Source organism: Musa acuminata, chromosome BXJ1-1 (genome assembly GCF_036884655.1).
Source record: "Musa acuminata AAA Group cultivar baxijiao chromosome BXJ1-1, Cavendish_Baxijiao_AAA, whole genome shotgun sequence".
NCBI lineage: Eukaryota > Viridiplantae > Streptophyta > Magnoliopsida > Zingiberales > Musaceae > Musa > Musa acuminata.
The window spans coordinates 1,034,056-1,061,194 of NC_088327.1; the positions used below are offsets into that span (position 1 = coordinate 1,034,056).

The 27,139-nt window shown below is 38.2% G+C and overlaps 2 protein-coding genes and 1 long non-coding RNA gene across 4 annotated transcripts; 2 read left to right on the plus strand and 1 right to left on the minus strand.

Annotated features, from left to right (window-relative positions):
• The first annotated feature begins 3,161 nt into the window (after positions 1 to 3,161).
• Positions 3,162 to 7,349, plus strand: LOC103982372 (uncharacterized). The gene is made up of 4 exons (XM_009399293.3): positions 3,162 to 3,543; positions 5,491 to 5,715; positions 5,789 to 5,893; positions 6,553 to 7,349. The coding sequence occupies exons 2-4, from the start codon at positions 5,538 to 5,540 to the stop codon at positions 7,263 to 7,265; spliced, it is 996 nt and encodes a 331-aa protein (XP_009397568.2). The 5' UTR covers positions 3,162 to 3,543; positions 5,491 to 5,537; the 3' UTR covers positions 7,266 to 7,349.
• Positions 7,350 to 7,988: 639 nt separating this feature from the next.
• Positions 7,989 to 19,515, minus strand: LOC135582937 (protein transport protein SEC24 A-like). 2 transcript variants are annotated; one of them, XM_065193566.1, is made up of 13 exons: positions 19,390 to 19,515; positions 16,280 to 17,399; positions 16,058 to 16,196; positions 12,301 to 12,491; positions 12,091 to 12,198; positions 11,729 to 11,932; positions 11,397 to 11,628; positions 11,161 to 11,310; positions 10,911 to 11,067; positions 9,954 to 10,081; positions 9,541 to 9,863; positions 9,028 to 9,213; positions 7,989 to 8,479 (listed from the first exon to the last, which is right to left on the minus strand). In XM_065193566.1, exons 2-13 carry the CDS (start codon positions 17,360 to 17,362, stop codon positions 8,249 to 8,251), a joined length of 3,132 nt encoding a protein of 1,043 aa, XP_065049638.1. In that variant the 5' UTR covers positions 17,363 to 17,399; positions 19,390 to 19,515; the 3' UTR covers positions 7,989 to 8,248. The 2 variants fall into 2 exon arrangements, with proteins under 2 accessions (XP_065049638.1, XP_018684466.2); XM_018828921.2 differs by having other exon boundaries at positions 16,280 to 17,402; positions 19,390 to 19,511.
• Positions 19,516 to 23,527: 4,012 nt separating this feature from the next.
• Positions 23,528 to 26,361, plus strand: LOC135679787 (uncharacterized). Its single transcript, XR_010515332.1, has 3 exons — positions 23,528 to 23,566; positions 25,641 to 25,758; positions 25,846 to 26,361. It is a non-coding gene; the product is annotated as an uncharacterized LOC135679787 (long non-coding RNA).
• The last annotated feature ends 778 nt before the right edge of the window (positions 26,362 to 27,139 follow it).

A 27,139-nucleotide genomic window follows, 5' to 3' on the forward strand; every position in this document is an offset into this window, starting at 1 on the left:
TAAAATAATATTTTATGAATGAAATATTTTCCTAGGCCAAGCCCATCATAAAAGCTCATCGAGCCACTACTACATAGGTCGGTTACTACTTACTCGACTTCAACGAGTTCTTCGTTCGATCTTGTTCGTCATACAAGTCAAACATTATTCGAATATCACTGATATCTATCATAATATTTTGATATTAGAAGAAGGATAATGACTCAAGAATGTCACCTTGTCATCTCACTTAATGAGAGCTCGGGTGAAGGTGCCATATCACTAACTCATAGCACTGATGTTTCTAGCTTTTGGAAATTTCACTTTGATGTAAACTGTAATGTAATACTAGTTGTTATTCAAAGATCCTGTTCTCTCTCTACCAATAAGGACTTCGACCCATCTGGTGATTTTGATTGAGATTTTCCTTAACCTCCTTAACATGTTTATATGATGATTGAGATGATGTAGTTCATCATCCTCCTACCTCCTCAGTTGGCTCAATTGGTAGCGACCTCGGTCCTATAAAAGCCAATTGCACCTCTGACTCTTGTCTATATGTTAGCTTTGACACTAATCACCCTATAAATCCATACTCAATAGATGTCACCCGGTGAATTTATAATGTGTCGATCTCCCATGATTGAGTTCAGCGAATCACATTGCCCATAGTTGAAAATACTTGAGTTTGAGAGCCAATCTACAAATTCTACTTAGTATGCTATTCAAGTGCAATTGAAATAGATAGACTAAAGCCTTGAAGATATATATCCAAAGCTTGATTAACTTTGCCTTGATCGAGTCTCTATTTATCTAGAAGATCCAGGAGGTGTCAATCCTTACAAACTTTCGATTTCCAACTTTGGAAGTGTTTGATAGGGGCATGAATCCCATGGAGTATATGGTGGTTTTTTGTCCCCAGATGATACTATATGGCACTTCAAATGTCTTGATGTGCCACACTTCTCACGTAACACTAAGGAGCACAACCTAAGAGTAGTATGCCCATTTTAAACCACTCTTGGTAACTCTTCCTTCGCCTAGTTGGTAAGTGAGTACGAGTAGCATTTTATTAGGAACATGACCCCAAGCACTCAATCGTTGCCCTCGTAGTGATTTGACAAATAAAGGATGAGCCATTAGTAAATTTCATCATCAGGTTCACCAACAAAGCCCTAATGGACTATTCTGATCCATCAAAGCTATGATGTCCACCTCAATTCTCATACAATGGGGCTCGATTGCTCTCGACTATTTTAATCTTTAATAAAAAAATAATCGATCAGTTTTCTCAAGATGTTTTAGTATATCATCAATAAATTATAGTCAAGGCAATGGCCTTTGAAGGCACGAAGAATTATAAAAGTGTTGAAGGTACTTATCCATCTTGGTTGATTTTCGCTCTGACTCGAAGATCCCCATGATGGAGAGCCCTCAACCAAACAAGACCATCTCGAGAGTCGATCCGACCCCTCTAAGCATATTGCTTGCAAAGGTATTCCTCTAAATTAAGGAGAAGTAGACATTACGGGACCCTCGTCTAATGAGATATCACCTGGGAGTAAAGACAAATCCAAATTCTGCTGGTTCTACTAAGACCATAATCATAAATACCCAGGATTTTTTTGAACTAAAAGAGTATATCTAAGAATTCATCCATTATAGACACCTCGGATGATTCATCCATAAATATGTGACCTTTTGTTAATTTAAAAGTCTAATGAAAAGATAAATATAAATTATCATCAAAGGTCCTAGGAGGGGAGAACTTATCGAACCGCAAGACTAATGCTGGAGTTATTATCGAGAAGTGTTGGAAGGTGGAAGGTGAATTACATATCACTTCACTTTTTTATTAGTAAATATCTCACATCTATCATCATATAAATAATATTATTTTTAAAGAAAAATCAATGTTTCAATTAAGACCATGTGTTATAAAATAAAGTCTTCACTATCCATCAAATTATAATGAAGTCTTAAGGCTCCACTATGCAAAGCATCATTATATATAAAAAAGCCTCAACTATAAAATGGTATTGTAAGGATCCAATATTCTTTCTATAAAAAATTAAAGCATCATCACTGTATATAAGTTATAATGAAGTCTTCAGAAGGTATACTGAGAATACTGTCAGAAGGTATAATAATAAGAGTACATATCAATCTTCTTTCAAACCCCTTAAAGATTTGTTCATAATCATTTGACCCATGTGTTGTTTTGTGTATCTGTCAATCGACAATACATGCATTGAATTTAGCTTAGACTGAAATTAAAAATAAATAAATTTGAAAAATAATAAAAAAAATGATTTCAAATACTTCCCCACTACATCATGCTATAAGATTGAAATAGTCCTTTTGGAATTGTGTGTGATATGAAAAAATAATAATTATAACATGTTAAAAAGATGAATTTGTTAGATATAAGCATATTTTTTATTATTTTAACTATATAAAAATCTATATCATAAGATAATAATTTTAGTGGTTATAATGCAATCAAGCTAAATAAAAAAGAAACTAAATAAAAATCACACTTGCTTTGAATTTTTGCGGAGAAATTGTTTTATCTCTTCCAATTTTCAAACTAATTTAGAAAAAAAAAACATAACATAGATATTATAAACAACCATCTAAAATTTGAAGAAAAAATTATAATCAATAGAAATTGTTGATTTCTTCCTCTTTTTGAGCAAACATTGATATAAACAACCATCCAAAATATGAAGAAAAAATTGTAATAAAGAGAAATTGTTAATTTCTTCCAATTTTTGGACAAATTTAGGGGGGTGGGGAAAAAGCATTAAGCTTTAGGATTCCTAGAACAGCGGGCCCCAGACCTGTCAGCCACTCAGCCAGAAGCACGTTTTCTTCACGGACTGCACGAATCACGAGGCAAGGGGGTCTCTTTCCTCGCGACCTCGCCGTCTCCTCACCTGCCTTATGATTGGAGAGTTATACGATCATTGCGCGGGGCCGACTAAATTATCCGTAGACGAGAAGGGTGAGTTTGCGGGTAGCGTACCGTTTCTTGGTGTTTCCCGTACCGTCGCAGACCTGTTCGTCTCACCCGCACGTCGTGTGGTTGAGTTCTGGACCGCGTTTTATGCGGGACCGACATGTGGATCCGGCAGTCTCTTCATCGACAAGAAGGGTAGGTCTTGGGGTAAGTGTTTGATGTTTCCTGTGCCCTGTCGCAGGCTCGGGTGGTTCGCCCTCACCCGGTGACGAAGCGCGCACCGCGACAGGAAGCGCGAGAGGGACTTCGAAACGAAACGAAACCCTCCGCAGGCGAAGCCGCCAAAATTTCCCCCGTCGCCTCGCTCCGGACCTCCGAAGGCGGAGGTACCGATCTCGTCGTCGGATCGGAAAGCAAAAGGTGGAGGTGGAAATAACAAAGGAAAAGAAATCCACGAAAGGGAGTTGAGTCCCGGCGAAGGAAGTTAAAGGAAGGGAAGAGAAAGAGAAAAGGGGGAGCCTTTGGGAGTGTGGGGAGGCCGCGAGACGCGTTCCTCGAAGCGGGATTGTCCTTCGTGCCGACGCTGGTGTCGGTTGAATGAGGTATTCCTCGATCTGTTTCGCTTCGTGCATGTCTCCCTTGTGCTTTTGGTGTTGTTTTCTTCTCCCCCCTCTTTGGTGCTGCAAATGTCGCTATTTTTCGCATTGGATGTCCCGTTTCGTCGATTGATGCGTTTGTCTTGTTGAGTTGGACTTATATCTGAATCAAAATGGGTGGAGAAGAACAAAAGAAGCGATTTTTAGTCGAATGTGAAATCTATACGAAACAGATTCAAGTTCCTAAAGATGCTGGTTTTGGCCAGCAAGTGTTGTTTTTCTTGACTAGGGATTTTGCATTAGTTAGTTAGGGTTTGCTGGATATGCCCGAAATGAGCAGCAAACGATGGAAACTGCGAAGGACCAATACAACGACTCGCCCAAATTGGGTACTTCCGGTTTCAAGTGTGTATCAAAAACACAAGATCTAATGTTTAACTTTCGAATTAGGATCCCACCCTTTCTAAGATAACGTTTTGTTGCCATTCCAGTTTAGGTTCCACAAGGTTGAGCCAGAAGGTACATACAGGTCATAAACACATATGGTATTTATGTTTTTGTTAAGAGAAGAAAATTATGTCACACTGTACCAATACTATGTTCTCTGGTTTTTGGTTAAAATAGGATATATGAGCCCTTTATTATTTGGTCGACCAGCTATCTATTAGAGTTAAAGACAATTATCTAATACTGAAAACAATTAGAGGTTAAAATAGGATATATCGATTCCGATATGATGGCTAATTTAAATTGGGATCAGTTTTTAATTGCAAATCCATTGAGAAATTAATAGGTTGACCGGTTGCTGGGATTCGGCTAATTGCAGCTAAATACAGTGGTTGATCAATTTTTTTGCATAAGATGGATGAGACAGCAAGAGCAAGTAGAAGAGAAGAGGAAGAAGAAGTGGAGAGGAGAGTTTAAGAGACTTACTAAATTTCCCACTTGCATTGTTGCATCTCAAACATTCAGTGAGAGACAGAGTTAGGAGGAGAAAACAGTAGTGAGAGATAGGGAGAGTGGGAAGGATTAGAGAGGGATAGGCATCTCTCAAACCCACCACTCTTGGGTGTCCTTTTCTAAACAGATTTTAAAATTTTAATCACTTCTATACATTACATATTTAATCACTATTTTCATTAATTAATATTATTCTTTCTCTATTATTTTTAGTTTACAATTATATTTTCTGCTGGTCCCAATACAGTGATCCACTTTTGATCTCTATATCGAACTCCAAAACCACTTTGGTTCCAGTCCCATTCCCCAAGACAATTCCAATCCCATTTTTGCAAGCCTTGCAAGTTTGTACCTTGTTGTTGCTGAACCATTTATATATTTTTTTCTTGCAATTTCTTGAGAACCGCAACGTGAATAAATGAATAGGCAATTCTTGGATTCCATATTTATTTGTTTGCATGCCTATGATGCTGTACTAATGCAAATTAAGTTCTTCACTTAGCCAAGGGCTGGACATACCATATAGATCATGTGTGTTCTATTATTTGAGCACATCGATCGACTAAGTATGAGGCAAAGGCACTAACCATGGAAGTAGTCATATTTTTCTGTGTTAAACTTGTAGTTGGGTTATATCTGCATGGTTTTACCTGACCCCAGTTATGCATCATACGAGTGCCATGAAGCTTAATCAGCAAACAGTGATGGCATTGTGCATAATGTTCCATTGATGGTTAGTTGAAAGTTCTCATTTCTGCATCACATTTATCTTTTTCAGTTATAAGTTTTTTTATGCAAAAATAATGGAGAAATGTTTTCATGTAAAATGTTAATTTCTTTGTTAAATTATGCGTTGTTCTTTTTCTATGAAACTCTTAGTCTGGTTTCTAAGAAATCACCATTTACCTTGATTGGAGCTTCCTAAAGAACATATCCTGCCTTTAATCTGACTTCCATACTGGTTTCTTATCCTCCTAGTTTTCATTTACACAGGTCAAGTTCATATCGCAGACTTGTTTTGCTTCAGATCCACTATTAAAATGAGACCAAAAACAAATGGAACCCTACAGAGAGGTCAAAAGCTGAATCATTATAAAGGGAATGGACCGAATTGGGTTCTTATTGCAGGAGGTGCCTTGCTCAGTACACTTTCGATTAGGTTGGGATGCAAGCTTAAACAAGTCTTTGAAACAAAGCTGCAAGATAATGTCAATACAGGTTCATCACTTGTCTATTGTTAATTGGACTCATTATTTGTTTCTTTTACATCCAACATCAACAAATTTTCCAGGGAATAGAAAATTCACACCCAAGATAAGGTCAGCCGCATGCCAGATGAATTCAAATTTATATCAATTTCATCAAAATGAGGATACCCACTGCCACTGTCTTTCAGGTGCGCTCCCCTCGACTAACCTTCTAACTATAAGCATTGTGTTGAAGAATCAGAAGAACAGACTTTGCAGGCTCCGATGATCAGATATGCATGCTTTGTATTAAAGTTTACAGACATCCTGCTGTGATGGATAAAAATATGCTTGTAATAATATTTTAGTTAATGACTGCTATTTTAGGAAGCAAAAATGTGGTCTTTAAGTACAAGTAGCCCTGTGTAGCTGGGTGAGTAGGAATACCTCTAAGTTCCAGCCTCACTCATAAGACATCTCTCTATAAGGAAGAGGTTAATAGACAAGTTACTGCTACAAAATGTTGTTCCTGGATTAAAAGCCATTTTTTTTGTGATTACTCTAGTTGCAAAAAGTCTTCTGACATCAGATGAAGCTGGCTTTCCTAACTGGATCCTTGATAGGCCAAACTTCTGTTTGGCTGATGCAAGTCCTGGAGCTTGATGGTATATGATTATGTTCTTTTAATTGTTTTACTTTATGAAGTAGGTGCTGTTATAAAAAATGCGCCAGGATTATCGCGTTCCCTAGGAACCTTGCTTTTCAATTGTCAGAATTATCGCCAAAATGTTCTTTTAATTTTTTCTGTTAAAATTTTTTACACATGCATGAGAGAAATACTTCAATAAATTATCTTCGTCTGATACAGGGATATCAGGAGATGGAACAGACATCAAGCAATCTAAAAATTCAATGTCAACAGAAATGGATCTCTCCCTCCAACTAGTGAAATTCTCGGATACAGAACGAAACAAAGAGAGCGGAAGTGTGATTTGGGCATCATCACCTGACCGTCTCGAGCTTCCCCAAAAACCATTTCACCACTCGAGCAGCTCAGACTCTCCATGCATGTCGGAATCTGGGTCTGATATCTACAGTAAAAGAGAGGTGATACAAAAACTACGTCAACAGCTCAAGCGAAGGGATGACATGATAATGGAGATGCAGGCTCAGGTGATTGACCTTCAGAACTCTCTAAGCATTCAGGCGACACAATCGGCTGATCTGCAGGCTCAGATTGATGCCGCTAATAGGGATTTGTTCGAGTCTGAAAGAGAGATCCAACAGTTGAGAAAGATCATTGCTGATTATTGTGCTGTGAAGGCGGTCTCTCCCGAGAAGCCTGCAAGGCATTGGTGTCCCGAAGGTGCAAATGGAACAATGAATGGATACGCTAACGGTATTGATGAAGGAGACTTTGAGAAGATCGAAATGTTGAAGAGGCAAGTTGGGGAGCTGAAGGAAGTGATCGAAGGCAAGGATTTCTTGCTTCAGAGCTATAAGGAACAGAAGGTGGAGCTGAGCTCAAAGATCAAGGAGTTGCAGCTAAAACTGGATTCCCATGTTCCCAACATATTGTAAATCGTCTGCTTAGTTGGATTGTGATTTCTTCTTCCTACTTTGGACGTTGGTGTTTCTTCTTCAAAGACCATTCTGTTTCTCTCTTGCATCGTTCTTAACTTGTTGTGTAGCATGAGGTTTATTGTTGGAGAGATTGCAATATGGTTGGTGAGTTCAAAGCTAATCTAGCCATAGTTCTTGTTGTTGACTTAAAAATAGTCATCATAAATTCACATGTCACATGTTAGATTATCAACAACTCCGGTGTTCTAACTTGGGCAGCTCAGGAGGTGCAAAGATCACCTCGATGGATCTAATTAACTAACTATATTAAGTTTGCTTAATCTCTCCCAACATGCTGCTTGCAATGAAAAAGAAGAAGAATCAGATCAGCTCCAACTCTCCAGTAGTAAAGACAGACAGATGAATTGAAAATCCTGCGATGAATCAAAATCCATTTACTCTTTATAATAAATTTAAAAATTAATAAAAAAAAAATCTATCTAATGAGTTCAACTTACAAAGAAAATGCTATTTGTTTAACAAAGTGCAAAGGTATAAAAAGGTCAAGTGTCAGACCTGTCAGTTTTACCTCTGTGCATAACATTGGTCCTTCAAAGAGTTATGGTTCAACAGCTGTTTCATAAAACCCTTTTTTACCAATCATCACAATAAATATTTCTAATTTCAATGGTTAAGTGTAATCAAACCACAAAGGCAACAAACAGTCAAAAGTTATTGTGATACAAAGAAAGAAATTTCTACTCGATACTTTGAAAGAAACAGGAGGGTATTTAGCAAAACAAGAAACCATTACAAAAGGGACTTTAAACCGAATCTGACTCGATCTTTAATTGTCTTGATTCAAGGTTACTTATGCATTCACAGATAACAGAAAAATGCTTCAGAACTCAGTGAGCTCGACACCTGCAAACATGAATTGGATGATGCTGAGGCCAACATGGCAAGGAAAAAAAGGGACGATTACTGTCGTTATACCATCTTCACGAGCCTTGTGATTGCCTGAATACTTGAAGAATCCAATCAACATAGCCACTGGATCCGGCAGTCTGGTCCTCCACAAGATTTGTGAGAAACAAGGACAGTTCTCTTGGCTGTTCACCCTGCCTTACCAGACGGCATGACTGATAAGAGGAAGGATCCCTTGCTCTCAATTCTTTCAATATCCTCATTAGTCTTTTTGAGATCTCATTGTCATGTTGGCACAACACAACCTGCAGCACAAAAAGATGTCAGGCTACAGAAAGAATAGCATGTCATATGACCAACACAAAATATCCCTACAATCCTCGCCTTTGGTGGGTTTATAACAGGCATCATTTCTTAAAAAAATAAATCATACTTGGTCTGCAAACTATTGAAACTCTGTTAATGTGTGGTGATGTAAATTCATGTCCACCTACTGAAGTGGTCAATCCAGATCAGCAAGATCTCAAGTTCCAAAAGCCAAAGTCCACAATTATATACTAATGAGGTTATTATCTGCATGTTAGTTGTTTGCATCTCAACCCAACAGATATCTGCTTACTCTAGTTTCATTTTGACTCAAAAACTTGTAAGCCGTCATGTGCAGGAGCTATATCGTGGACATATATGCTAATAACAGTTTAAACAGTTCTTCACTAATTAAATATGCTAATAACATATAGTGACATATATTTCATAAAATATTCTTTAAGGAATTTTAGTTCACATCGAGCATACAATTGCATTATTAATTTAAACAGCATAACCAAAAGCCTAATAAAGTTTAGCAATGTACCCTAGATAGGTCGGGGAAGCTGGCTAACTCAACTCCAACTATGTTATTTAATAAATCAGATGAGAGCATCCTGCCCAACCAAATAATGAAGTTGAATCCATCATCCAAAACGTAAACACCTTTAGGATCTAAACTTTGGGCAGATAGTGGTAACTGTCTCAGTGGTTCCTGACCATCCTTAAAGTCCTGCAAGGAGGAAAAATAAACGGTTAGTTATCATAATAGATGCCTTGTGCTTTGGAAGCTTCAAACCACTTGCCATGACACTGTGTGTAAGAAGTTCTTAAGAAAAACAATTGAATAAGCATGCCTGAAATGAGAGCAACATGATAATACATCAGTTCTGAATATTTCAAAAACTTCATCTCTTCAAATCAGTAATTATCGAACATCTGCTTTTCAATTTAGCATATTAAGATTTATTAGAATTCAACATGTTACAAGCAGTTCAGGCTAAGATCTTTTTAAAGAAACATAATCGACAATAAGAAAAGAACATATGGAAACAAATACCTTCAGAAGGTTATCATCTATCCTAAATAAGCCAGGATAGATAAGTTTAAGCATCCCGCTTATAGGTAATATCATCATATTGTAACCAGCTGCGCAACGTTCATCTAGAAGAGCATCAGCATACCCTCCACGAAGAGCTACAGACTTACAAAGAGACAACACATACAATGGCAAGAATTTCAAAGACTCTGGAAATATCAATCTCCCGCCCAACCGATGCTGGACAACATAGAGATTCCGATATTCTTTAAGACTTTTCACAAGCTTCAGCTGCAATGACTGTCTAGCATCTTCCAGTTTTTGTGACAGTGAATTCTCAATTGCTGCAGGATTTTTTAGCATAAGAACTTACATAGAAGTTGATTTTTGAAATGCATATTTCAAGAGATCCATATGTAATATTTTTTACTTACCAAGCCTTCCCAACAAAGAAACAATGGCTCCGGTATCCGCCTGGCGGTACATCTCACTAAGATCAGCTACTACTGGAGCAGCTGCTGTATGGACTCTGATGCGTCTCTCGCCTGATGAGGAAGTATATCTTTGATAGCTAAGGATCCACAGAAAATTTCTTTCACATCAGAGGAACTTTTGAGCATAGTTCAAGATGATCAAGAAAGTTCAATGAACCTAGAAGCTCCATTTCCATGAACTGACCTACTGCTAAGGTATGGGAAACTGAATACAAGGCATGCAAGAAACACGCTGATGATGAAGGCAAATTGTACAGCAAGAAAAGATATCACAGACAACTTAACATTAGTAACTCGCAAGCCTAATAATAATTGTTTTAGCAAGTCAAACTTATACACAGTCTACTTAAAGCTTGATGAATGAAATGAAAATCCTTAAATGCAATACTGCATTTAGAAACACAACTTGAGTGTGAAGGACATAGAAGACTACAAAGACTCAAACACAACAATCCTCCATTCTTATGATAAGATGAAAGAATTCAATCATTAACATGGATAGTACGATGAGAGGCAAATGATCAAACTTGGAGCTATTGGGAAGGAAGCAGCCTCATTCTTCATAAGCCTCAGGATGATGGTGACAATATTTTTGCACAGAGATAGAAATGTTTAAGGGGGAATAGAAAAAAAAACATCATTATGACTTTTCTAGTGTCTTTTTGTCTGAGTTCAAGTTTATGTCCATAGTTTTCACCCATTACTTTATCTCTTAATTACAATTAATTTGTACATTACAAGAGTTCAAAAAGAAGTAAAAAGTAAGGGTGACTATGCTTAACTTTGTTTCTTAATTGTAATTAATTTGCATCTTATAAGGGTTAAAAAAGAGAATTAAAACATTCGGTAATCATGCTTGGCAAAGTGTCCTAGATGCACCAAGAAAACAAAGGATACAAAAGGGCAACTTGAAAGTATACAGTCTGAGTTGTCATCAGGGTTTCTTCTAAAGATAACTGCATTGCAAAGGCTTTGTCACAATCCACAGCAGGAAGAGCTAATAAATCAGTTGACCTTAGCATAAAATGTCCATGATAAGTTGTAAAGCGGACCCCTGAAATACAAAATGGGACTTCTCAGAAAATCATGCTTACAGAAGAAATTGCATAAAGAAAGTATTGAAAATAGAGGTGTTCTATCAAATGACCTTTCCCACATCTTATGCGCATTACAGCTTCCCAGGCAGTCTCCCTTGTGAGATTCCTGGCCAACTCATACCTAAGTTTCTCCTGGTGAACAGCAGTCTGGAAAGATGGATAATGATATACCTGGCCACCAGTATACTTGGCCAGAGATCCTGCAGAAACAAGAAGAACAAATAAATAAAAATGAAATGATAATTTTCTACATAACCATTGGGCAAACAATTTTGAGTGTTGTCACCTAAAGAAGCAATATCTGAATACTTTTCACTGAAAGCATATATGTCCACTGCTATCTGATTCTTCGTAAACTCAGCAGCCATCTGCTTATAAAATGGATCTTCAGGTAATCTTAAAGTATGCTCTTTATCAGTCCCATACATTCGAAGATCATCTCCACGAAGTCTTAAGCGGCCCACACCAAGAGAAGGCAATGTACTCTGAAATATCAGCAACTTCCCTCCAAGTTGACTCTGTCAGAAAGGGTAAAACATAAACTAGTAAATGAAGCATTAAACATAACCCTTACTGGGAAGACAAAAATGAATAAAAATAATGTGAAGAACATCTTACCATAACCATGAATGCTGCTTTAAGAGCAGGACCAAAGGCAGATTCCACATTGGAAGTGCCCTGGAACATAACGGGCAAGCTATCTAGAAATGCATCCACTACATGCCTAGAATCAGACAAGTTGACAAGAAGATCATCAGGCAAGGGCAGAAATACATCGTCCAGATCAGCTACCACCAACATTTGAGGCTGTGTCAGAGAAGACTGGCCAAAGACAAAAAGTTAACCAATAACAAGTCTAATCATCCTAAGCAATTATCTTTTAAGGAAAATATAGGCATCCAATAATAAACAGCACCAGGAGCACATGTTCCTTTGTAACAACTAGCTATGACACAACTTTCAAATTTAACGTCACTTGCCTTCAGGTTGTGGAAATGCAATGTGCTGTCAAAAGTAATAAAACCAATTTGTGTCCGAGGAAAGCCCGGTAAATCATCAAGACAGGACTTGATGGTCTTTGCGACAATCTGCAAAACATTTGGTAAATGTTAAACATAAAGTAAATTATCATAAATCAGAACTTGAAAAGAATTCAGGAAATGAGGACAATCTTACAAATTGGACATTACCTCAAGCAAACCAGAACAAACGGCAGATACTGATACATCAATAAGGAAAAAATATAGAGGTGGCATTGGCGGTCGAACCATATATTCTGTTGAAGCAACAAATTCTACACTACCCTTGGACAGCTCAGGTCTTTGGTCTAAATCACATCTTCTGCCAGTGGCATCCAAAGCACAATAATACTCTCCAGGCACTGAACGATGAAGATATTCATAAACAAAGGGTTATTCCAGAAGCAACGACTTGGGCGCACAAGAAAGAAGACATGTTTTCTTAAAACCAAACTATAAGGGAGACACTTTAGATCCCACCCCAAAAACCTAGCATATACATGGTCGTGACTCCTAGTTATAGTGTAATTCTGATAACGGAAAATTATATTTAATTAGATGATATGCCAGGTATAAGAGACCTAAGGATGAGATATCATTAAACATCAACTAGTAAAGACATCTACATTATAAAAATGCTTTATAGGTTATGAAAATACAAAATTCATGAAACATGGAGCATAAATATTTGACAAGTACTGGCTAGCTAGCTCATAGCAGTCTCAATTATTATTAAAATTTAGTCAATCACAATAAAATATCTAGATGATTGGATTATATCACCAAGCTTATGCCAAATCTAGTGTCTGAAGCTTTGAATGTGTGCCTGTCTGAATCATCAAGCTATACTTTACAATTTTTCATAAACAAAGAAAAGTGACCACATTGAAAGATTTTACCGTCAATTTTTACTAATATGTTATGTCTGCTGATAGATAAGCCAATATTTACAGAAACAGTCAACAAACAGAGCATCTCCTACCCATGTCCTTGCAGGAAGCTCTAAGCTAATTCAGTGCTTCTTGATGTACTACCTCCGTAGAATTAGTTTACGTTGGCTTCACCAACCCCACTTTCAAATATCATGAGACATCCATGGTATATCTTCATTACAGAATATGAAACTTGGACAATCCATGTAGACTATTCCAAATTCTGATACTTAAAAGTGCAGGATCACATGCCTGTTGAATGAACTGAAAAGTCAATTTTTGTGCATTCCGTTTCCATTGACAATAATTCATTTTTTCAGTCAGCATGTCCTTGGGCATTGTAGCACATATGTTGCTCTTGATTTACAGATTTGCAGTTCCCTTCAATGAAATTCACCCTGTTACAGTAAAAGCATTGTGATAACATGATGCATCAAGATGACTCCATGATGCTCGGTCGGGTAGCATATCTGAATTCAGAAACTCCAAATAAGCTCAGGTACAGTTTCTTCAGCTTTTATACTTAGGTGTTCACTTATGTCTAGAACATACTATGGCCAAAGATTAGAAGATCTAAATCCATTTAGGAGTAAATAAGTTGTCTAGGAGACACACAGGTGAAAATTCCACCTAGCATAAATAGTCGGCTAGAGAAAATATCTCTTGGCTGATGAACTCAGACCTCTAAGGATGAAAATCCTCCCCCAGCAGTTCTCCCCTTTCCTTCGTTTACGATTTAATTTAGGTTTACAAAAGGTGAAAACAAGGTTCGCCTTATCAGTCTGAGCCAACAGCAGGGCACGTACCGATTTGTACCAGTGTACTGACACACGATACACCAGTAAGTACCAGTATTTTGGAGAGAAAGAGAAAAGGGAGAAGAGGAAGGGAGGACGGAGGAAGGAGGATGAATGAGGGAAGAAGAGGAAGCAGCAACTGAGGAAGAAGGATGAAGAGGAAGAGGACACGAGACCTTACCTAAGATGTGGCGATGCAGTGAGGTCACAGCAAGCGAAGGTCACCATCGATAGCAGCATTAGAGGCAATTCTTGCAAGCGCTGCGGAGGCGGCGCTCGCGTGAGAAGTGGGAAACTTATACGATGGGTTGGACCGAGGTGGGTCCACGTACCGATCAACGCTCGAACAAGTATGTGCCAGCCGTTTTGTACCAATCTGGGCAAAACAACAAACGTTGGGTGAAAAGGCATATGTCCCTAGTTTTTCATATACAAGTTTAAAGGCTTCTTGGTTCCTCTAGGCATTCTTTCTTCATCTCTACTAGTGTTTTCTTTTTCTATTCATAGTGACAACTGCTAATTTTTCAGCATTTTGACATTAAAACACAAGATGTTGGTCTCATCTTGCATCTATATTAACTGGAAGTTGATCAGCTTCGAGTTTTAACAGATTCGCTAGTTTTTCACTTAGAATAGCTTGCTCAATATTCTGGACAGCAGGCATATTTGTTTATTTTGTAGATATGTTGATTCACAGGAGCTCTTAAGTAGCTCTTCATGTCCTTATGGCTACATCATCACAATACCCAAATTATGTCAGTAACATGATAGCAAAATATAGGATATTTGTTCCTTTATTTTACACCAACAAATATCTGATACTTATTTTTCTCAAAAAGGATATCAGTTCCGGCAGCAGATTGTCATAGTTCTCAATTCACCCTTCACCAAGAGTAGGTTATAGTATTTATTCAAGATAATAAACTCAACAAAGTCCACGGACGGGTGTCACCCACTATAACAGAAAGAAAAGATGCAGCTTATGCAAGATAAGGATCAATACCCATTTCCGACAAAGAAATACATGCTCCAGCATCCAAGACAAGTAACAGAAGCAGATACCTGAAGCTTAAGTGCATTGAGCTTTCAGATTTCACACATCTAGTTTCTCACAATTCCATACTCTACAGTTCAATTATACAGACATGACAGTCTTTCTAACCAACACTGCCTACTAATTTGCAGTTAGTTTTTGCTGATAGACATGAACATCTTTCTTGCTCTTATTATATACACCATCTCAATGTACACCGATTTTGTTATATGCAGTAATCTCATGGTCAGGATAATCAAATGTTCTGATCTTTATTTAAGTTATCACAAATACTAACTTGACCAAATAGAAATTTGCAGGTTCAAAGAAATATCAGATCAGTGAACTCTAGTGACCTAAGTAATAATAATAAAGATTTTCCTAGAACCTCCAGATCATGACAATAAGAATGATTGTCTAGTTGCAATGTTGTCACTGAATTACCTACAGAATTTGAAGTATTAAAAATTTTGTCCAACATAGCATGCAACTAAAACTGCAGCCAGATCGGAAGACAACTGTTTACTCTTTGTAGTACACCAGTTATGGGTGAGACCTCTAATGGATGAAGTTGTCCTATGTGCAAGAGTAATTAAACTTGGAATAACCTCCATCTCTATTGGTTTTTATTTACCTAGACATGACTTTCAACATCTTAGGGGTCAATCTTTTATTAAGACAAATAGCCTTATCCCACTTTGAATTCACAAATGCTAACTGTTAAGATAGTTCTTTGGTGAAGTCACAAATGCAACGCTAGTTCAATTGCACCTTCAAGAAAGATTGAAGCTGCTAATTAATAAAATATCTAAGTGCACTATAATTATATCATGGTTAACAAAAAAGATCAGAAAACTAAAATCCTTAAGTTCTTCAGTCGTATTTAAGTAGATAACCCATTTAATTTCAGGTATCATATGATACATGAATAAAACGTATCAATTTCAAGGGAAGATCAGATGTAAGGGATGTAAGTTTTATGCTGTCATATCACTAGATCAGCTATTTTCTAGATAAGCCAGTGATCATCTTGTGAAGTATGAGTGTAAAACATATAGAAGTATATACTGGAAACTGAAGTATCAATATCACTGCAAAAAGAGCAAAGATGTGCATAAACACAAAACTGATTAGTAAGATATCAGACAGCAGAAGGATTTGCATACCATCATTGAGCAAAGAACAAAGGTTGCACCTCCACTTCCTTCCAGCATCCGTGAATGTCACATATGGATTTACATATGTTCGGCATCTTCGGCACCGAATGATGCCTGCTGGCCCAAAATTCACAATTGGTACCTCTTCCTGAAAGAAGATAGTTGACAGGACATTCAGATAGATAAGAGCCGGTGCATGTTCAAAAAATAAACAGAACACGGTATTTTTACCCCATCAGGAGCTTCAGCTAGAGGATGAACCACTGCTCCAAGAGGCAAATGCCACCTAGAAAGTAATGACTGAGAATTTGGTATTGCATGAGTTGTCAGACACATGAATCGTGGGTGGCAATTGAAAGGGTACACCTCAAGAATTTTAGTTGGCTCTTCAGCTCCATTTAGTGGCCTTGGAAGTGACTTGGTGTCAACTCCAGGATCAAGAGCCCCAGGAACCGATCCAACAGTTAATGATTGAAACTCTTCAACCAGACCTTGAACACCTCCTATAGGAGGTCCTGTCAAAGGATGCTGCAGTTGTTCCCTTGAACTAAAACCCATAGGACCTCCAACTGGAGGTGGTGGTGGTACAAGACTTTGGTGAGCATGATATTGAGAAGTGTGTGTGGGAGGAACATGGGCAGCTGGATAGACCTGCATTAGTGGTTGGGAAACTGGTCTAGAAGCTTGAAACTGTGAATCTGGTTGAAATGGGGGAACATTAGCCCTTTGGGGAACATTGGAATACCCCTGCAACAATGGCTGAAGTGGTGTTCTGGGTGAAGAAAATACAGACCCTGATGACGGTGGCATATTGCTTCTTGATGTCAACTGGGATGAACTTTGAGGAGGAGGACCCATTGGCACCACCGGAATTTGGGACTGAGGACGAAAAGTTCCACTTGGAGGCATATGTGGCTGACCAATAGGAGGAGGATGCATGGGAGCTGGAGGAAATCCTAGGGCCTGTGATTGCTGATAAGTGCTGGCATCTTGTGCTGAAAAAGATGAAGTAGGAGGACTCGAAGGGCCATTAGACCTCATAGATGGTGGTGGTGCTCTGTAGCTAGAAGGTTGTGTGCCAATAGCAGGTCCGGAGGATAAGAATGGAGACATATTTTGTGGAGAACCTGATGCCCCCAAGCCAGTCATGGGACCCGAAGTTACAAAGGGGGTGGTAGCTCGAGAAGGACCAGATGCTTCAATGCCACCAACAGGTCCTGGAGATCTGAAAGGTGTTGAAGATTGTGGAGCTGCTAGAAATGGTGAGGTAGGTCTTCCTGGAAAATTTGCTTGTTCCTTCCCCCTGGGTTGCATATTTACCTGATTGTTTTCAGTTTATTTTGTGACTGACCTGCTAATTCACATTGCAAAAAAATGAGATAATAAGTATGATTAATGAAAATTAATCAACAACACATAATTTAACACAATTTAACCACATCTAGATTCTCTTCGCATGCTGTTAATTACTCAAATTCTCAAGGAACCGTTACCGGAACATCAAGTCAAAGGATCTTCAACTTTAATCCAATCGCAATGGTCCTTAAAATCAACAATAAACTGCATGATTACATCTCCTCAGAAGACCACTTTGGTTGGTCATATCTTCAAGGTCCATTTTACCATATGTGGTCTATCCTCGAGGATGTTCGAATATAAGATTGTTGGGCCATTGTTAAAAGTAAAGCAAGCTACACCATCGTACAGCAAAGCATAAATTAAATGGCCAAGTTTCCAAGATGTAGCTAGAATATACAACTTTCTCTTGACTCAATCTCTCATTACATATTAGCATGCATAGTAAGACAAATTATATCAAGATTTTACCTCCTATTAATACATCTCATAATATCCGACATTTCATGGACATGTATCAGCAAAATTGGAGAAATGCAGCCTTGGTAAAATATCCAAGAATATTGAAACTTTAGGTCTCAAGTTGATGTGGCTAGGAAGAAACATTATTGCCCTAGTGGTATTTCTTTGGCAACACAAAAGAAAATCAAAAGGGTTTCCATATACTAATAATACACAAATCTTACAAAAAATTTCTTTTAATCTTAGGGGCACAAGATAATCATATAATACTTTTCATGCCCCTAGCTGCCTTGACTATCCTGTTTTAACTCTATAGCCAGTTTGTGCATTAATATTTCCCTCTAGTTGAAAATAGATCAAAAACATCCATAACTTTTACTTGTGAGAATTTTTCAATCATCTATTCCAACTATAGCCTCACTTCCATTATTGGTATTGCTAAAGTTGTAGTTTATATGTTTGATTATAATTCTACTTAGTACAAAAACCTAAGTTTCTATAGCTTTATCTCTTGTCCAAGTTAGAATTAGTCATAACCAGACTCTCATCGAATAAAAATATTTCAACACAAAACAGCACCAAAGGAACTTCTCTTGAATACATCTAGTAAGTTATCCTAACACTGGTAACAACTCCATTACACATATCGTTTATCACCTTAATATACTACCATTGGTAACCATCTGAACATACTTTTTTTTTTTGAGTTATAAACCAAAACAATGAAAGCACCCCATAGTTCAGTTGAAGAAATAAAAGTAAGATCACCGACACCAGAAATAAATTGTGATTGAATACAATAACATCCCTAAATTGAGTAGAAAAATAGCATCCAAATATGTAAAATAGAGAAACTGCATCAGTGAGTTAATTCACACGATATAATTAGCAACAAAGGATAGCACAATTAGGTCAATGACAAAAAGGGAAGCCAGCATAGTTGATGAATCTCTCTTGAAAGCAAGAGAGGTTGAAGCATAAAAAACTCAAGCATACAGAAGCAAAATCAAATATTTAGCATGTTTCTTGAAGAAATCAACAAAACAGATACGCATAAATTATTTGTAATAACAAACTAATTACTGACCACCAATCTGAAACATGGATCCGAATTCCCCCAATCAAAATCAAGACCAGATCCACAGACAAACCAACATGCAAAAGCCAACAGACAACAAAAATTGTTCAGATTTAGGACCAAAAACCCCAGATTTCCAGACAACATCAGCAGAAACCCAAACAAAACCCCTCAAAATAACCTCCGGCCTCACGATCTGACGCAGATGCCAATAGCCCCGAGAAGGGAAAAAAAGAGAAATCTGTTACGGTGCGAAATCTTCTACGTGAAGAATTAAACAAGACCATGAATAGCAATTCAAGAAAAGAAGCCAAATACTATCGATCGGATATAAAGAGCGAAAAAATTCCCAGATTCTGTTAAAAATCACCGCGCGGGTTCGAGATCTAAGAACCGCACATATGATCGAACGGAGCGAATCGAGCGAATCGAGTCGGGAACGTACCTTTGGAACTCGGAGTACGAGGAGAGAGAGAAAGAGAGAGAGAGAGAGAGGGGCGGAGTCGAAAGACGTCGCGGTGGGGATAGAGATCGGAAATACTTCACTTGACGACTTACTAGTACGACTTTGGGTACGAAAGGAGGTCTAGCGCGCAACGTCGCGACACCACCTTTAAGGGCCACGTCGGTCGTGTCGTGTAGTAAATCGTGTGTCGTCGATGGAAATCCACCCTATTCGATCTGAGCCATTGAGTGATGAATTGAACGGCAAATGAGTGAGTTGATCAAAGGCAGCTGGGAATCCAATCAGCGGTCCGGATCAACTGAAGCCAGAACATGGAAAGACGAATTCTAACTGGTCCAAATTCTCGGGACCCATAGTTTCATTCATGGAATCCTACTAATCACCAACTAGACGACGTTATTTACCTAATGTGTTTCTGAGCCATGACACGTGATCCGAAATCTTTGATTGATATGACGAGTGTTAATCTGCCCCGCGGGACTCATTTAACTGACGGTAACCTGTGAAAGAAAACGTCACACGTTTCGCCTATGTGCTGATTGGTTTCCCAACATAGACTACTCCGCGGTATCAACAGAAACGTCAAGAACTTGATACCCTTTTTTTTTTTTCTTTTTTACATTCATATTAAGAGAAAAATTAAAGAAAAAAAGGCGTTACTAACTACAAATATTTATATTTAGATACTTAATGACAGATGTTTATTCGAAAATTAAACTAAACTAAATTCATGGTTAAAAAAATGGAAAAAAATTAAGTGTGTTGGTGGAAATCTTTAGGTGATTATATATGATCAAATCAAGAATTCGTTTGACAAAAAATAACCAAATTATCGCTAATCAATTTGATAAAAGGTGGGATTTTGTGATAAATCCCGCTGGTTTCCCCCAATTTTGGTTTTTCCATTTCTTTGAATCCTAAGTTTATACTCTTTTAGGAAACTACATATGAAATTTTGGAGTATATATTTAACCATTCTTTATATATATATATATATATATATATATATATATGAGTATTTTATTTTATTTAAATCATTATATACACTTGATAAAAAATATTTTGGTGTCTAAACACTATTTGATATTTATTACCGATTAGTGTTAAAAGAGAATATCTTAATCACTCTTCACCTGTCTACTTATGGTCAATAGTTCAAGAGGTATCATTGGGTCTGCCTCCTATTATCTACGTCAAAACAATTATAAGTTATCCCCTTATATAGACTAGGTATAAAAGCTAAAATAATTCTTAGACTAACTTGAGTGTTAGAAGGATCAAAGGTAGAAAACCAAAGTTCTTCTGATTTATGTGCTTATACTAGTCCTAGATTAACACGAATGAAGATCGGGAGTCTTTAGGCCCATATTTTAGTTTGTTCCAATCTTTTGTAACTTCCAAAACTGGAATAGTAGACTCAGATTGTTTAAATTCATTCAAAATTTTGAATATGTAATTTAGATGAAATTTGACCATTTTTCCGAGTCCTAAGATGAATAGTATGCTCTTCTATCTCGATTGTCTTGTATTTTTTAACGGTGACTTATCAGGACTAGTTGCTAATACTCTAGATTCGTATGTGTGTTTAATTTAACATGATGCAGGCAAGCGTTCTTCTTTCGGAGAGAATACATTTACTTCCATGATATGTGTGTTTAATATTTTACAAATCAGTTGACAATTCAGAATTTTTTTGACCATTGTCAAATGCTTCAAACCATGCAATTCTTTATCGATTCAGTGATAATTTAAGTGGTGGTTCTGATCAAAGGTTTTCTATGGTATCAGTGCACACTTGTGGTTGGGATTCAGTGATGGATTGACTTGCAGCTTTGTTGGGATTTATGACTTTGTTATTTGTTGTAATTGTTGTTGTGGACTTCACTCAGAAACAAAAATGGTGAGAGAAGATGTTGATATCATATGATCACTCTTTCTCCTTGAACTTGATGTAACAACATTGATACCATTTCTTATAGATGCCATCATATTAAGGAAACAACAAACAAAACATGAGATGAAAATTGAACTTTGTTATGGCCATCATATTATTTACAAGAACATAAAATTTTCTTTCCCTTCCATTGTTATGATATACATGAACAAACATCATTTTCCGTATAAGCTTTCATACAAGCAAGCAACAGATCCAACCACCAGGTCATAGTCGAATCAATAGGGGTGTCATCGGACTTCACGAGGGCTTCAATCCATTGCAGGAAGTCGTCATTATCATCTATGTTCTTCGTCTGCTCACACCCAACAATCTCGATCGATGATGACGACGAAGCCGCTGCGACCGTGGTTGAATCAATGCTGGTGCCATACATCACCGAGGCTGGAATCGTGTCATCGGACATCAAGGAGGCATGGACCCGTTCCCGGCTCACGAAGAAGTCATCGTCGGTGCTGTGCATCTGCTCGCACGCAACCAAGTCTATCGACGACGATGAGGAGGAAACATCTGCGACCGTGGTCGAATCAATCCGAGTGTCATCGGGCATCGAGAGAAGATCGACAAGGCCTGGCGGGGAGGCCTTCGGGATGGTAGTGAAGGCTGTGTCGGTGTCATCCGACATCAGGAAGGCTTCAACCTCTCTAGCGAAGAACGCATCGTCGGTGCAGTTCTGCTCACCGCCAAGATCGACCGACGACGAAGACGAAGCCAAGAATGCTTCCAGTTCTTCCGTAGTTATCGGGAGCTCACCTCCACCAACGTCCGTTGATGATGGAGAGGCGGCTGCGACTCCGGCTTCGTTCGGTGCAACGGAGTCGACCGAGGAAAGATGAGTCTCCGGGGCTGTCACAGCAGGAGCCAACGAGGAATGTTGCACCGCCGCGGTTGGATGTGGTGAGACGTCGGACTGCAATGCTCTGCTGGGATGTGCAACCAACTCCCAGCATGGCTTCTTTGAGAGAGTCGATGCTTTTTCCGAGAGAGTAGAAGATTCGTCTCTATTTCTCTTCCGCCCAACGAAGCTGTCGCCGGTGACCGTGTCTGTCGCGGCTTCCGTTAAGGTGGTCTCAGCCGTTTTGATGGTGGTGCCGCCGGAGTAGGCACAATGCGAGCTTCTCTTGACGTGACAGAGAACTCGTCTCTCGAAGCCGCCGGACGAACACATCTCGAACTCGTACATCGTCCACCCGGAGTTCTTCCGCCGGCCATCGTTGAAAGAAAGGCAGCTCTTTCTTCCGACCACCATCTCGCGCCCGCCGACCATGGACTTGACGGGTTCTTGCTTTTTGTACAGAGTCCAAGAACCGCTGCCGGCCTTTCGATCGACGCGCGAGCCGCCGCTGTTCTTGGGCTTGCGCTCCGCAAAGAAATAGCCCTCCTGCCGATCGCTGCCGAGAAGATTCCACGGCTCGGTGCCGTAGACGTCCTCGAAGGCGACAGCGCGGCCAGGGAGGGGTGCGCCGGCGACCCAGTTGGCGAGGTAGTCAACCAAGAGTTCCTCCGCCGTGGGAAGGAACCTGTAGCCGCTCGGTACGAGGTCGATGGGCTCCATGGATGGACGACTAAAGACGATTTCTTGACCAGGAGAGGAGAGGAAATCAACGAGGAGGAGAATGGAGCAGAGGAGAGGCGAGAGGCGCAGGGCGCGGGGAGAGAATTCAGAGTGAGGCGCGGAGAGAAGTCAGAGTGAGAGTGGGAGAAGAGAGAGAGAGAGAGAAACATATATATATATACATACATATATATATATATATGTATATATATATGTATATATATATATACACGTATAATGGGCGCGAGTGGGAGAGGAGAGAAGTCAGAGCGAGAGTGGGAGAGGAGAGAGAGATATATATATATGTATATATATATATATATACATATATTGGGCGCACGGATGGGTTCTTGAATCAAATCCTATTGGTTAATGTAAGCTGTTTCTTATTGTGGATTCCGAAGCCCCCAAACTAATTAGACGACATCGTGATCGACCGCTAGTCCCGATCATTGAATCGTGTCCGTTTATTTCGATCTGGAACGCATTGATCCATCGAAAATCCAAATGCGTATTGTTTTGAATCCGAGGCCTATAATGACGTGCGCGTACATAATAACCTCTCCGTCCTTCGCGACCCGGCGACGCAACCGGGAATCCAAAGACGCGGAGGAGGAGGAGGAATAGAGAGCGCGATGGGTCTGCAGGTGATGAGAACAACATCGCTACGTGATTTCTGATCCTCTTTTCCTGTTGTTGTGTTCTATTTTGCTAATTTTACCCATTTTTTTTGGGGGATATGGTGACCTAATCTTTGAGCTCTGATTGTGCGTGTATGTTTGTCATAATGATCTTATTTTGCTTAGAACATCTGCGGTTCTATGGCTGACATTTATGTAGTTTCATGGATCTGGAGAGCATGCATGCACGAGGCCCCTTTCTCAGTTAAGATCAGAGGCTTCCTTGATCATTTGGCGAAGGGTTGATTTAGTACTTAGTGTCTGATCGATTTGTACAGTGATTAGCTTCTTGAGAATAGAAAGAATCTTTATGTCACCCCCTTTATTTTCTTTGTCGATATTGTTGGTTGAGTCCTTTTGAACTCTTCCATGGCCTAAGCCTCATAATGAAGGCGGGAACATAGTGATGGAAGGATAGGTAAGAAGCATGGATCATATTACATGATGCAGAACTGCATCAGAAATGATCCGCTTGACTTTTGATGGGCCAAGAGACGTCTGATATTGAGTATTTTGTTGACCATAACTATAGATCTCACTCTTAAATTCTATCACAATTTGGAATGTGTAACTAAAATTTTAGCTATGTGAAATTTGAAGCATCAGGGACTTTTGTTTTTAATTTTGGGTGAACAGTAGTCTTTGATTTGTATTTTATAATTAGATCGAGGTTGCTTTGACAATTTCTTATAAGTAGAGTTGATCTTTTTAGATGGTAAATTATATATCTATCCTCGCAAAAGCTTGAAGAAGCCATATCGTGAAGGATGGAGTTTTAGTGTTCAGTCTGGTGAACGAGAATGTTCTCACAAAGACCAGAGGAAGCATGCGTCTGTTTAAAATCGTGCAATACACTAGAGATGCATGTTTTGAAAATCTATACATATGATGGATCAAAGACATGGTTAAAAATCTAGTGAGCTTCAGAGACAATCTTCCAACACTCTAGATGCCTGGAAAACCAACTTGTATGGATCTGTATAACTCTTTGCCTCACCCTCAAAGATATACATTCATTACCTTTAACATGGAGAGCTTATTTTGAACCTGCTTCAAAAATCCATTTGATAATGTTTCAATGTCTATTATCAGTTCTTCTACTTGTGTACCTGTTGGTAGATCTCATGCGCTCCTAATCTAGTTTTGGTTCTTGTAAGTAATACAATTTCTGATGTACTCTACAAGAACTCTAATAACATTTATTGGTCCGATTCGAAGTTGCATATCTGTATGCATAAGAGAAACTCGAATTTAGATTCTTTTCATCAATTTATATTTCATTGGGATCATAATTATAGTTGGAGCATCTTTGCAAGAGCATCCATCATCATTCAATTTTAAACTTTGTTATCCAATGAAAAATAGAGACATAATTTCATTTTTGTTATATTTATCGGTATCTTAATTTTATCAGATACAGCGAGGCTTAAACTCTTCACATGTTTGTGAATAATTGCTACAATGAGGAAGAAAAACCATAACGACTGAAATTAGTGGCCCTAAAGTAATAAATATAATTGCTAGAATCTGCCATCAATTTTCCTCAGTTGATGTTCATGTTATGTGTGCATGTGTGCACACATGAGAAGAAATAACTTTTCCTAAATGATACTCTATTGCACACTTATTTTGGGACGGGAAAGAAAAAACATTTCTCAGAAGAGGAAATGAAAAAAAAAAAAAAGAAGTCTTGGTCTTCTGCTCCCCATTTCTTCCAAATTGTTGAATTGAAAAGATGGGCTTATGTTTTGTGTTATTGTTATTAATTATCATTTCTTCTTATTTATGTCATTGAGGCTGTTCGGTCATTCTTTTTTTTTTTTCAGTTTTACTTAGCAGATGACATTTGTTATAAGTAGTCTATAAGTATTAAGATTGTTTCTTTATCTGCTTCCTAGTTTCTGATTTATGTTTATAAGTGTTTGCTTCTAAGAATCTGTCTTGATAGTATTGGTTATTGTGCCTCATAGTACATTCCGAGTCAATATATTTCTTTTATCTACGAAAACTTAACTAGATGATGATATCTAATCTTTTGCAGGTCGATTTTGAAGAATATGCTGCAAAAGCTAAAACTTTACCTGTAAATACTACTAACAAGAGCAAATTGATCCTGTATGGGCTTTACTAGCAAGCAACTGTCGGACCTGTGAATACTAGTATGTGCTTCTTAATATATTCTGATTCGTGATTTTCACTCTTTGCCAAACAAAATTTTGACACTTTTATCTTTTGTCTCTTTGCAGGCTGACCTGGTATATTCAATATGAGGGATAGAGCCAAATGGGAAGCTTGGAAGGCTGTTGAAGGTTTACAAAATCCACTTGACAAATCTTATATATATAAATATAAATAAATAAATATAACTTGTTGGACAAAATTCATTTCTTATTTAATATTAGTAAAATTGACAGGGGAGGAAGCCAAAGGAGGAGGCTATGAGTGACTACCTCACCAAGGTTAAACAGCTGCTCGAGGCAGCTGCTACTGTTGCTTATGCTACTTTGTCACACCTTGCTCTATGTAGTACCATGTAAGTTGTTACCTTCTATTTTGAACTTGAATCTTCTAGTGGATGTGTTAGTTATGGATTTCATCTCCTTTGTGTCTAACAATTGACACTATCTGAAATCTAATGCAGTATCTTATCATTTCATTAGTGTTTCATTCGAGTTAAGATGCAATGCGGATGTCAAGTTTTTAGGTCAGCAAAGCTAAGTGTGGGCATGTTGAATGAGCATTACCTGTAGCCCATATATTTAGTAAAGCTTCATTGATTGCCAGTAAGACTATAAATTGTCTGTTAGGTTTTGTTCATTTTTCTCTTCAATACTACATGCTAGAGATCTTTTATCTTTGTTCAGTTTCTTCCCCGTAAAACCTAGGCGATCTGTGATAAAATTTTATTGGAAATTTAATAGTGATGAGTGTATATAACCTTGAAATGAAAAGGAGGCTTTTTATAGTTGTCTTCCAATATTCTGATTATTTAGTGTAACAGTCATGGTAGAAAAATCCTGTATATTTTATCCGATCTTTTGCTATGACTTTTGGGCTTCTTTCTACATCCAAATTTGTATAGAATGTGTTTTGTGAAAGGCATGGATAGTTGTAATGCAGACATTGATCGAGTGTTTTATGTTTTAGTATGCCATCCGACATTTATTTGCTTATGGTCTCTTAAAAATCTGTGTCAAGCATAGTATTGGTTTTGATCACGTTGGCCTCAAAACTGTGATTGTTTTCTCTAATAGACTCGATTGCTCAAAAGGAACTTTGCTTTATGGAGTTAATTAGGCAAGACATTCTTTTTTAGAAGAAAATGGTCAGTCTGATTCCAACAAACAAGATTTTCTTTTTGCTTTTTCCATTAGATTCTCGTTTGCTACCTCCAAATAATGTAGCTTACAATTCTGTTTTCTTATTTGCAACTCAAGCCTTTTGCCTTCCTTTTCTTCCATATCAACTACAGGAACGCAATGAATTTTGGGTTCTCAAATTTGTAATTTCATCAACTCTCTATTGAACTCAAGTTTGAAT